Below are 13,308 nucleotides of genomic sequence, written 5' to 3' on the forward strand. Positions count from 1 at the left end.
CATTGTCCTGATTTATTATATTTTATAGTAGATGAATATTAATATAATTTTTCGGCCCACGGGCGGGCTAATAGGGCTGAAGGGTCTTTGCGCCATATGGCACCTTTAACACACAGTGGTTTTGTCTGTCATCCTTCATGTCATGCATTATTTTACACTAATCTTCACTCCTCTCTAAAGCAGTACAAGTACATGTTCCTTGCCCTCCTTTGCCTACGTCTTGGTGCAGCGGGTTCGTTCTAGGCTGGGGAGGGGGTGGGTGGAGGGTGGAGGGTCTCCTCTGTCATCAGCATCCTCAGCCAATGGACGCACCAGCGGTGGAGACACTTTCCCGGCATCTCCAGAGCTGAGCAGAGCGCAGCAGATCCACCCTCACGCACCGACATCTGGACGTGGAAAGTGACTCCTGTGCCTCTGGATCTGTTCTCCATCCTCCTTCAAAGACTGTGGGATGTTTTAAACCTGCAGCTGTGTGGACATCCAGCAGGGAGATGCAGCTTCACGCACGGCTGCGTCTGCGTCTTGAAGTGAATTGGAGCTGAAAGTGAGTAGAGCTGCCTCTGTCCATTTCAACTCACGTGCAGGACTTTATCTGGACCACTTTAAGCCCTTTAGATGGTTTCATGGAGGGTTCATGTCTGAGAGAATCTGAAGGTTTCTCCAGTTATAGGATCCAAATTTACGCACACGCTTTTCTGTGAAATTACAGAAATAAAACCAGTTTTGGCTTTGTGTTTAACACCATTCAAAGTCCTGTAACAGACGCAGAGGACTGTGCGCTTGTGCAAAGTGATTTTGATGGATTCCCCCCGCATCCTGAGGATTATTGGCTGGATGTGCGGGAGGTTTCTGCATGGCTGCGCGTTGTAGATGGATATACAGTGAAAAAAGCTTCAGGATATGACATCTGAAACTGAAAAGCAGAATTAGTGATGACAGATAAGCCTATAGCGGGGTGTTTGGCAGGATTTCTGAGCGTTAACGCGGCTCTACCGGCGGTTTACTCGCCGGCTGTGCGGGATATGATGTGCGTAAAAACCCTCAGTGCAACACTGAAACAGAAAAGTGACATTAGAGTATAAATATACATTTTCTTTAGTGTTTTAAGCTTTATTTGTATCAATATTTATAATTTATTAAATCTTTTCTTTTGTTTTTATTGCTATATGATGTTCAGGGGATGTCCAGGAACCCCCTTTAAAGCCGCTGTATTTGCGGATTAACAGCAGGGTTTTGTTTACTACTACAGCTGTTGTAGTCCGGCCAGATTATGATGTCATCTCTACTTCGTTTGGAGTAAAGTGAGTTCACGCATCCCTCCATCTCTCCATCCATCCATCCCTCCATCCATCCATCCACGGGCTCACGTGAGCAAGGCAGGACGCGCGAATACCATGCCATAGCCGTCAAAGCAGATTCCATTACGCCAGATGCTGATAGTCTGCAAATCAGCACAGGCCCGACCTGGTATGGTTTAAGAAGGGAAAAACATGCACAGACCACATGGACATGAGTTTCATTTGGGTCTTGAGGTCCATGAGTGTCTCACACTTAGATTTCTTGCAGTGATTGTTTTATGGACCACTTTCCAGTTAATTGCAGAAATGGTTTTATCTATGCAAAGAAAAAGAAAATAGGCCCACAGGCACAAGATGACAGTTAAGATTACAGTGCATGGTCAGGGGTCACATAGACATATAATCTGTTCTCAAGGGTTGAGCCAGTAAAAAACTGGAATTATTTTTAGTGCAGAAAAAAAGGAAAATTACACTATGAAATTGTTTACATTTACAAACATTTCACACACAAAATGTGAATAACATGAACAACCATGTGCAACTGAAATTTTTTCAGAAAAATAATTGGAGAAAAAAAAAAAATGCATGCCTCAGTTTATCATAGACATGTGCATTACCATTTACAGATCACAGCAGATGTACAAAGGCACAGAACATTTTGTAAAACACATCTGGAGCTGAAATTCATCCCGTGGGATTGGACCCTTTGATGGGCCAGTTTTGGTCCTTGGACCATATGTTTGACACCCATGATTTAATGGACGATGATATAGTAAGGTTTTGATGTATTCTGTATTGTTTTCAGGTCTGTGTTTGCCTGTAGATTAGCTTTAATGTCTGTCCTTTTTATGGGTCTTTAAACTGAAACTATGAGTTTTAATAGAGGAAGCATATTAGACTTCATTTGAAAAAGGATAATCTAGCAGTTTCTATGTTTAATATCCTAATGCAACCACACACAAAAAAATCAAATATGGCTCAAATGTAATCCTTAAATGTATGTTGAAATGTTAAGAGATTTAATGCAATCTCTGCAGAGTAAACACATACATTTACTCTTCTGTCCTCTTTTGTGTCTTTCATTTGTCTCTTTAAACTCATGCATCATCACTGATACATTCAAGCATTTTAATTTATATATAGATCCCTGGACTATTACTGCTCAATACCTGCACAGTCAAAATGCATCAGACATATTTTGTTCTTATTTTTTGTAGTCTACCATGTTATTGAGCTCAAGTGTTTTTGCCAGGTATCACTGTATTAAGACTGATTAACAAATTAGCAGAATAACACATCTACAATTACAGTGACAAGACTGGCTCACAGTTTATTTGACTTTGGGACTTTTCCCAACACACCTTACCTTGGCTGATTTTTTTTTTTTTTAAATCCACCACGGGTAACTTTTTTTTTTTTTTTTTTTTTTTTACACACATCTGTATTGTGGTATCATCAAGTTTTCTTCTTGAAGCTAAATTTCATTGCTGGTATTTTCGACAGTCACTAAAAATAGCACTATGTCCTATCATCTTCATGTGCTGCATCAGCTGATAGTTTACATTATAGCTCTGCTAGTATAGCTCTGTTTTTAGACTTAAAGCAGCCACAGTAAAACTACAAATAACCTCTGTTTTCTGTACCGTTTGTATTGTCAATAGCCCTTTTACACAGCACTAATGTTCTGGGAATATTTCACCTTTATTCCGGAACAACGTCTGTGTAAATGAAATGGTGGGACCATTTAGTCCCACCTCTGCCACGACTCTGTAACGCCTCTGGAGGTAGTGACAGAACCGCGATAAAGGGGATCATGATTCTGGAACGTTATGTAAAAGGACCACCTCTCATTCCACAATCATGGTGTGTTGTTTTGATGATGTATTGCGTGTGCAACCCCCATGCCAGGGGGATTTAAAAATGAGTGTGGGCCATGTACAGTAAACAAACATATCAACGTGACCAGAAAAATGTGAAACTGGGGAGACGCCGAAATCCATGAGCAGTTGTCACTTCAGGTGGAGGACTGTCCATGCTAACATTTGTGGGACAGTGAAAGACAGGCCGACTCTAGAGAGGTTAGCTAAGAAGATGCTTGGGGTATTTTCACTGTGCTGCGTCACATGCCTTTGATTCCGGAATGCAGGTCCGCTGTGTAAAAGTCCAGGCTCTGTTAATCCTTTGGCTTGGCTGCAGAAATCAGTCAATGATGGCAAAAAGGTCGGATTACCATTGTACCTTTTTTTTTCCAGGATCTCTGTGTAAAAGTGGCTAAATAGCTGCACTAAACATCTGTTTGGAATTGTCCAAACATGGTCAGAACTGTCACAGTTTGGATGGATCAACAAACAGCAACTTAGCAAAGATAAAAACATTACATAATAACTTCATACTTTCATAAGCCTCATAATCAAACTCACCTTCGAAGAAGAAATGCTGTCATTTCATCATCAAACTCCATTCTTTTCATTTACAGCTGTGTCCAATGGTGAAAACAAGAACAGTGTTTCTAGATTTTATCATTATCTTTGACTCTAAAAGTTGTTTCTTAATGGTTCTCATCCCATCTGGTCACTTTCTGATAGGGTGTCTCACTACTCCCTCTAGTGGTCACATAAATCCCCTGGCCTTTTGCTGTGAATAAATTCAGTTCATATCTTTATAATCCAATACATTGGCATCTTTGGAGGTTGTTTTAAGGCATTTTCTTTATATCTTAAAGTAGAAATACTATATATAGTCCCTTTAAAGACATTTAAAAGTCAGTATTTTAACAAAGTCTATTGATGACTTTACATTCAGATTAAGTTACTTTTCTTAGTTGTATTGATGGCAAGAATACTGCTGTAAATCACTTTACACAGCTGTGTATTGATAAGAATTAATTTTACCGATGCTGCAGCTGAGCGCAAACAGGTGTAGCTCTGCACAGCGAGATACACGAGAGTCAGATGGAGAATGAGTGGGTAGTGCGTTTTATGCCACTCAGACAAAACACTTGTATGCACTTCAGTATGATTCATGCAGCAGGCTGATTCTTCTAATTACTTTTTGAAAAGACATAAATATCCAGGTTCTTCTTTCCAGCACCATTAATGCACAACCTAGATGAAAGCTTCACTCAAAGATCAGTGAAATGCTAACTTCCTGCTAATTTACAGCCTCACCTGCACCTGTAGAACTAAACAGAACTTTGAAAGCAAATAGAGCAGGTGAGCTGATTTTCATTTCAAAAGTCTCAAACACTGAGGTGTACTTTGTACTCATTAAAAGGGTCACGAAGCGTAACACCCGTCGAAAACCTGCCCAAAGGGTCACCATATCCCAGCGTTAATGAGCGCAACCTTTATATAACTTACTCTCCAAGAGAACCATTACATTTTATACGTTTTGTACTATGTTAATATTGTTTTCATTGAAAGCCATTTTTGATGTTTTATCGTTCTGTGTATTTATATTTTTTGCAAAATTCACATATACTACTAATGTAAACAGTACAGAAGATATTTATAGTAGTTATGTCTGTGGATTTTTTTTTTTACCCTTCTGGTTTTATTGCTCTTTATATGTATTTGAAATAAAAAGATTTCATGCATTTTTCATTAGCGGTGCCACCAACAGACCAAGGTTATAATAGTTTTGGATTTTTAATTATAGTTTAGTTTTAATTAGTTTTGACTTTTTTTTTTCTCTTATTCAGTTAGTTTTAATTAGTTTTTAGAGCAGGTTTGTTAGTTTTTATTAGTTATCGTTTTTTTCTGAATGCTTAGTTTTAGTTTAGTTTAGTTTTAGTATTAGTTTTAGTTATTTCATATATTTTATCTTCCTCATCATCCTATTCAAAGAAATTAGTGAGGCGCGGATATGGGCTACCCTGGACACTTTATTTGGGGGTCGGGTTAGGGCGGCTCATGGACTGAGCAGAGACACAATGTACCGTACAATGTATAAATTCCCTATAGCAGGTTGGGGGGGGGGGTGCAATCCATACACAACGTCACTTACGTGAAACAATGCGAAGATCTGCAAAGCATGAGAGGAGATGCACAAAGCAGCCAGCAGTTAAAGCAGATAGAAACATATATAAACCAGCTAACCAGCAGTTAAAGCAGATAGAAACATATATAACCAGCTAACCAGCAGTTAAAGCAGATAGGAACCTATTATAAACCAGCTAACCAGCAGTTAAAGCAGATAGGAACATATTATAAACCAGCTAACCAGCAGTTAAAGCAGACAGAAACATATATAAACCACTTATAAACATGTATCACCCAGTTCCTCATCAGTAAACCACACCTTAGCAGATCTCTCATCTCTTAATCATCTCCAGTTCCATTATTAGCCAACTTTGCTTCAGTTCAGTTCAGCTAGCTGTAGCTAGTAACATCAAACGTTTTTTAACATTCTAACAGGTTCCGTACCTCTGTAATTGGATTCGTTTTCATCCTCCTCTTTTCTCCTCTTCTAAACTGTGCAGTTCAGGGCTTGGAAGGCCTTTTCATGGTGATAAACTGTCCAGTTTTAACCTGGATGCTAGTCCTGTTTGACTCTGTCCTTTAGCTCTGCTCGGTCTCTGTCACTCACGCGCACACACACGGTACGCCAAAAAAAAAAACAAACAAACAAAAAAAACTGACCCATGTATCACAACAGTAAACCCCAGACAGGACTGTGCTGCTGTGTCCCAGCTTTAGTCTGTATGTTCCAGGTAGAGTGGGGACCAGAAGACGACTGGAAACCACCAGTGACCACACATGACAGACTGTGTAGTGTCATATGGTGTCACCAGCTCAAACTGCTGGAGCCAAATAAATTAATTTCATATCAATCCGACATTGACAAAGACGAAAACGAAGGGAATTGTATCCATAATTTTTATACGTTTTAGTTAGTTTTGTAAGCTCACGATACAGTTTCAGTTAGTTATCGTTTTTTTCTTTTAATTAGAGTTTTTATTAATTTCAGTTAACGAAAATGTTTTTTCAATTTTAGTTTTCGTCATTTCGTTCGTTTTCGTTAACGATAATAACCTTGCAACAGACCCTTGAATCACCGCTGTGGAAAACAAAAGACATGTTTTGTTTTCCTGGTTAGTAATAGCAGACACATTTATCACATTATGTTATTGCAATCTTTATGTTATCATGGTCTGAGGCAAAAATTTTGTAAAAGTTATAATAAAAAGAAAGCGATGCAAAAGATGAGTATTGTAAAGTAAAGTATTTCAGACACGGAAGTTATAAGTCACACTGCGCTACGTCACCGCCCCTTCGATTTTAGAACGCAGGTCCGCTGTGTAAAAGTCCAGCCTGTCTCACCTCTGTTACTCCTTTGACTTGGCTGTGGAAATCGGTCAATGGTGGAAAAAAGGTGGGGATCACCATCTCACCTTTTTTCTAGGATCTCTGTCAAAAACTGTCAATAGAAACATGATTCAGTTAATGTTCATTACTTTCAGTCTGTTGGTTTTGATTTGATTTGGGCTTAAAATGGTTGAAGTCTTCGTGTAATATTAATACGAATGGAGGTTTGGTTCATTCAAAGGCCGATCTTTCGCTTTTATACTTTGAGGACATTTGTGAGTCTGTAATTTTTCACTTAAAGTTGAATAAGTTGTTTTACTCATACTGAGGTCTTTACACTTGTATCTGTTGCTCTAATGGAGTAAATGATTTATTTTCAGTTGTGTTGATGGAACCTGACATCTTTTTGCTTTTCTTCCAGGTCATGATGTGATTGTGCAGCATCAGTTTCTGAAATGATTGAGACCAGCACTTCGACCATGTCGGACAGATCTGAAGCAGCTCACTGCACTGTGTGCTGCTGTACGATGGCCAATAAAATCCTCATGGTGGTCTTCATGGTGCTGCTGATCTTTGCGATCTTGTTTGGGAACTTAGTGACTCTGGCCGTGATTTTTGGGACCAAACATTTCCACACATCACAGGGTTACTTGAAGGCGTCGCTGGCTGTGGCTGACTTGGCGGTGGGGATTTTTGTCGTGCCACTGTCGGTCTACGCTGAGGTGTATTTGATGGCGACTGACTCGGCACCGGAGTGGACCTCGTACAATTCGCAGTCAGTCAGTTTCCATCCATGTAACATCATCGGTCCGATCTTCGCAGGCTGCACTTTAGTCTCTATCACAACCATTTTCCTCCTGACGATTGAAAGGAGCATCGCTGTGTTGAGGCCTCTGCACAAAGACTCTGTGATCACTCGGAAAAGGACCACCACCCTTATTGTCCTATCCTGGCTCGGGAGCTTCTTCTTAGCGGTGTCTCCCATGGTTTTCAGTAGCGAGATTGCTCTGGAGTACAACGCCTGCAGCCGGATGTGTAACTACGCCCTGGGCACCATCAGCGAGTTCCCCAGCCAGGCCTGGAACATCCTCCTCCTCTTCCCGGCGTTCGACTTCACGCTGCTTGGAGGCACCGTGGTCATTAACATCATCTCTCTGTCCAGCATCAGGCAGCACTCGAGGCACAGGAAACACCTGGCAGAGACCGACTGTCAAAACACCACCAAACCAACGTTCTCCGACATCAAAGCAGCCAAAACCATCGGTGCGCTGACGGTGGCCTTCACCGCTTCCTTCACCCCCATCGCTGTCTTTGTCGTCGGGAATGTTCTGGGGAATAAATGGTGCAACTTTTCTTTTTTCGCCTTCTGGATTTTGGCCACCAACAGCTGCTGGAATGTCATAATTTACAGCGTGAGGGATCAGAAATTCAGACTGCGTGCACACAAGCTTCTCATGCCATTCCAGAGAGAAAACTCAATCAAAACCTAAAACCTCAGATGATCAGGGACTAAGACTTTGAGTGAACTGAGCAATGGCCCGTTGCACCAGCTATACACAAGTTCTCTCTCAAGCTCAGATGTACAGTATTTAATTTAACAATAAAACTGTGTTGATGTTTAGTTGTGGTGAACCTTACATGTCTGTGAAATCAAAGAAAAAAAATGTTGGAGAAAAGACACCATTATACGTTGTTAGCTGTTGAAGCAGCAACAGTCATGCACTGAATATTGAAATCCTCAAGTGCCGTAACCTTGAGGCTACAGAGGCGAGTCAATCCCCAGAGACCACCATGGTAAAACATCCAGTTTAACAGTAGAAATAAACATGTTTACAGCCTTTTACAATAAACACTGTTGGTCTCTGCAGCCTGGTGCTGTTCTGACAAGTGTGTGGGAGACAGTTTTTCTGTAGCTCACCTCGTTATCCTTTACTTAGGCTTAACATCTTACATAATTAAGGGCATGGCTGCTTTGAGTAACAGGTTCCTGCCTGTTGACTCAGACATCTGGAGCTTCTGTAAACTGAATAAAATGTAGTGTTTTCTTTGAGAAGTGACACTAACAGAGGATTCTCATGAAGTTTCCTGGAACTTCACCTGGCAGCATGAGCATTCTACATACTTACCTTACATAATATAGCAACTTAGCTATATTATCTAGTGTAAGTGTTAAACATATTGGATTATATGGTCAGTTTGAACTAGTTACGCCGTGCTTCCATTACGTGGAACCAGCTCAACTCGACTTGGCTTGGCTCGACTCGGTATTCCTGGAGAGCGTTTCCATTACAAGATACTACCGACTTCACAGTACCTGGTCGTCATAGTGATGCAGCGTGTTACTTCCGTGTCGTCTGTTCAGAGAGTTGCTGATAAAACTCGCTCGTTGCGTGTTGTCTCATCTGAATTTTTACGTCTGCCGCCTAAGACTGAATCTCCTCGACCGACCATGGTGTAGTTTTGGGCTGTTATCATATAGATTAATGTACCGCTATATTTACTGTCCACTTCCACATCTGTTTTTTGTAAAACGGCGGGTCACAGAGACAACTGTCTGGCCAATCAGTGGTCTGCAGTGTTTACACGTCATGTTTTAGTATCTGGTCCCCAGTCCTGGAACCTCGGCGGAGGTGATACCAAAAAAGTAGTACCAGGTACCAGATTCCAGGTCCTTTTTCGTAATGGAAGCACAAAAAAGGCTGAGCCAAGTTGAGTCGAGTCAAGCCGATACCACGTAGTGGAAACGGGGCATTAGTGTGTTTATGCATCACACAAAGCTGGCATAATTCTTATCAGATTTATGAAGCAGCACAAATTACTTGGTGATGTGAAATCTGCTGGTCAATGTGGTCAGTGTTTTCAGTGAGCTACCATTAGCTTGGTGAGCGTCAAACAAGTTTCACCTTCTGATCCAAATATGGGCACTTCTATCTTAAAAAAAACATGGTGTTGATGACAGTAGTAGTCCACAATCCAGTGGCTGGCTATGTTTACTTTTTTTAATCCAGTCTAGCCGTCAATAAGAAAGTTAACTAATATATTTGCTTGTAAACACTGGTATGTCAAATTTAGTGAATTTACCAGCTTTGCTAGCCCTGGAACATAGTGTGGCTAACACTATGCTATTATTACATTGCGTTTTATTTGGTTGCTAAGTCAGGATGTCACCTCCATCTGTCAAACTGGGTCTTTATGGGTTCTCTAGATATAAAATATGAAGTTTTTGAGGTGTTTCACATCTTCACACTTTGCGTCTCATGCGTCAGGTCTTTATCTGTGCTGTTGAGTTCAAGGGAAGAGAATTAAAGTGATGATTTTTTGTCAATACACAGCTGGGCATGAAGTGAAGCAATGCTCTGCTGCAAACAGACTAAGAGATGAACATGAGCATTTAACACATTTAAAACTGTGATCTTCTGCAGGTAAAACCCGACTGTGTGAAAGTATACTGATGACTATATTTTAGTGAAATAATTGAATTTAGCTCCTTCTGAACTTTAACTGGTGCCTTATTAAAGATATTTTTAACATATATTCAGGCTCTATACAGACAAAAATGAGTTTAATGACGCCATGATGTCAGACTGTGACTGAACATATACCAAGAAAAGAGAATTTTACATACAAAGAAATGATCATCTTGAATTGAACACTGCAACCAGCAAACAGAAACACCAAATTATCTTCCAAAGCTTTTCATCATACCAGTTGAAGGAAGACTCAACACCTACTAAGATCAGAACAATTTCAGCCTTTAAAACCCATAAAACATCAAGTCTCCATCGTAAACTAGGCTCTATTTGAGCTCTTGTGTATCTGGTGCAACACAGTGCAGGACTTTTAGATGTTATCTGTCACACAAGTTGTTTCTTAACCTCATGATGTGAACCTCTTTAAGAGACGAGTCTGCATGTCTTGTGGATTGCTTTTGTGGAAGTACAGTTTTTACATCATTAAAAAGCATGGAAAGTGTTCAGATCACATGCACCTCTGGAAAAAATGAAGATTTCAGTCCAAATCCAGAGGAAGATGATCACAGTCCATCATACAAAGTAGAGCTGATGTGCTGCATTTTAGCTCCAAGAAAGACTGAAAGACTGATGGAGCACTTAAGAGTGAAAACCAGGTTTATTCCACCAAATAAACATGTAAAAAAAATATGAACTTGTTTTCTGTGCCTTCATAAAGGTCTGAAAGCAACATATTTTGTCTGTATTCTGCAAATAAACAGAGATGCTAGTTTTACACAATACATTAATGTAAAAAACAGAGATCTCTTATTTCATACTTTTCCAGAGCTGCATGTTGGATTTTATCTATCTTGTTGGACATTTGTCTTGTTCTGTGTGCTATTAAGAAACCTGAGGCCTGTTTCAGTCAGTGCATTGGTTATTTTACTGGAGTGTGATGAATTAAAACATGAATGAAACAGAAAAAAATGTGTAACTTACTTGACTCAGTCACATCTCTTCATGGTGTTATTGTTGAGACAAGAATATGTTATTTTACATCTTTTTTTTTTCCCCTTCTTTATTGACTCACAAATACAAACAGGAAAACAGGTGCCTCCGAGCCAGTTTACAAGTCCAACCATCTGCCAATATACCCATCAAATATTTTCATTTATATTTAATCATTACTCAGAAAGCACCAACGTGCAGAGATGATAATTACCAGTTTTGCTCAGACAATTACTGTAGTGATGTTAAGTAGTTTTCCACTTCCCCATGTTTCATCATAGGCTCATCATCTGATTTAAAACTACTGATGATCCATTAGTTTCACAGTTGGTGCATTTAAAGAAGTCTGGTCGCTTTTGTAGGCCTATCCACTAGTGGTGGACCGTCAGGGCAAGCGAGGCCTTCTCTGCAGGCATAAAGATCGTCAGGAACACTGACCTACATTTACAACCGAAATTCTAAGATCTAAGATTTGTTCCATGACACTGTACTAGTTTATTCCTAATAGACTATTCTCTTCATTTCTTAGCGTTTCTCTTAGCTGTACTCTGGGCCACCGCTAGCAATTGTGGGCCCCTTGAAAGCTAAACTTTGTGGGCCCTTACTATAAGAAAGTATCTGTCGGAACAGGGGGTGCATTCCACAACTGCTGTAACGGGCGTAAACCAAAAGTGAAACTTAACACACTTTGGACATCAGACTCCCTACTTCTATGCCTCTGTTGTACGCAGGAGCTTACACGAAATTTGCACAACTTCTAATCTATATCCACTGGGCCCCCTCCACTGCTCTATGGGCCCCCCAGGAATGCTGGGCCCCATGAATTTGTCATGTTTATCCCCCTTCGTGGTGCCCCAGGCTGTACTGCTTCCAACACAAGTACGTGGATGTAATGTACACTGAACAAAAATATAAACGCACCACTTTTGTTTTTGCTCCCATTTTTCATGAGCTGAACTCAAAGATCTAAAACTTTTTCTATGTACACAAAAGGCCTATTTCTCTCAAATATTGTTCATAAATTTGTCTAAATCTGTGTTAGTGAGCACTTCTCCTTTGTCCTTTGCTGAGATAATCCATCCACCTCACAGGTGTGGCATATCAAGATGCTGATTAGACAGCAGGATTATTGCACAGGTGTGCCTTAGGCTGGCCACAACAAAAGGCCACTCTAAAATGTGCACTTTTACTGTATTGGGAGGTCCGGGGGGGCGTCAGAAAACCAGTCAGTATTTGGTGTGACCACCATTTTCCTCGCACAGTCTTCTTCATGAATTCTCTGAAACAGCTTTGGAGATGGCTTATGGCAGAGAAATGAACATTCAATTCACAGGCAAAAGCTCTGGTGGACATTCCTGAAGTCAGCATGCCAATTTCATATTCCCTCAAAACTTGTGACATCTGTGGCATTGTGCTGTGTGATAAAACTGCACATTTTAGAGTGGCCTTTTATTGTGGCCAGCCTAAGGCACATCTGTGCAAAAGTCCTGCTGTCTAATCAGCATCTTGATATGCCACACCTGTGAGGTGGATGGATTATCTCAGCAAAGAAGAAGTGTTCACTAACACAAATTTAGACAGATTTGTGAACAATATTTGAGAGAAATAAACCTTGTGTGTACACAGAAAAAGTTTTAGATCTTTGAGTTCAGCTCATGAAAAATGGGAGCAAAAACAAAAGTGGTGCGTTTATATTTTTGTTCAGTATATTTTGTCCAACCAGAGTTCAGTCTCTATATGTTGCCAGGATTAATCTTATCTGCCCTGGGCCTTCAAAATGAGTAGTGATGGCCCCATGTAACTTAAACTGTATAGCATTGGGACTGTTTCTTTGACCCAGTGTGGTACCGCCCCCTGGGGGGCAATGGGACACCGTTGGTGGGCATTTGGAAAGAGAAAGCTGAGACCACAATGGAGGGCATTAGTCTGCATAAGTATCAATATCAAGCAGCATGTTATGTCAATGGCGAATGTCCATGCTCACCCTCGCCTCCCCCGTCGTCAGATCCATTACTCCTGCCCTCCTCACACACCGCTCAACAACTTGTAAGGGAGTGCTATAACACATCCCCCCATTGCAAAATTTTTTCTGGGGGGGGGTCAGCAGCACAGTCATGATGACGTAAAGGGGCGTTTCTTCAAAAAAAGGTTGAGAAACACTGCTTTAACCAATCCGATTTCAATTTTGCCTGATGGGGCCAATAAGCTGTCCTCCAATATTGTCAGCATTTATCCTTCCTCTGA

General features: G+C 40.6%; 1 protein-coding gene across 1 annotated transcript; it reads left to right on the forward strand.

Moving 5' to 3' along the window:
* The first annotated feature begins 346 nt into the window (after positions 1 to 346).
* On the forward strand, positions 347 to 8,259 carry LOC115434828 (beta-2 adrenergic receptor). The gene is made up of 2 exons (XM_030156945.1): positions 347 to 544; positions 7,026 to 8,259. The coding sequence occupies exon 2, from the start codon at positions 7,060 to 7,062 to the stop codon at positions 8,092 to 8,094; it is 1,035 nt and encodes a 344-aa protein (XP_030012805.1). The 5' UTR covers positions 347 to 544; positions 7,026 to 7,059; the 3' UTR covers positions 8,095 to 8,259.
* The last annotated feature ends 5,049 nt before the right edge of the window (positions 8,260 to 13,308 follow it).

Source organism: Sphaeramia orbicularis, chromosome 16 (assembly GCF_902148855.1).
Source record: "Sphaeramia orbicularis chromosome 16, fSphaOr1.1, whole genome shotgun sequence".
Classification (NCBI taxonomy): domain Eukaryota; kingdom Metazoa; phylum Chordata; class Actinopteri; order Kurtiformes; family Apogonidae; genus Sphaeramia; species Sphaeramia orbicularis.

Bases quoted from the DNA above. Each gene is read 5' to 3' on its own strand.
- LOC115434828 (XM_030156945.1), top strand. From the start codon at position 7,060: ATGATTGAGACCAGCACTTCGACCATGTCGGACAGATCTGAAGCAGCT.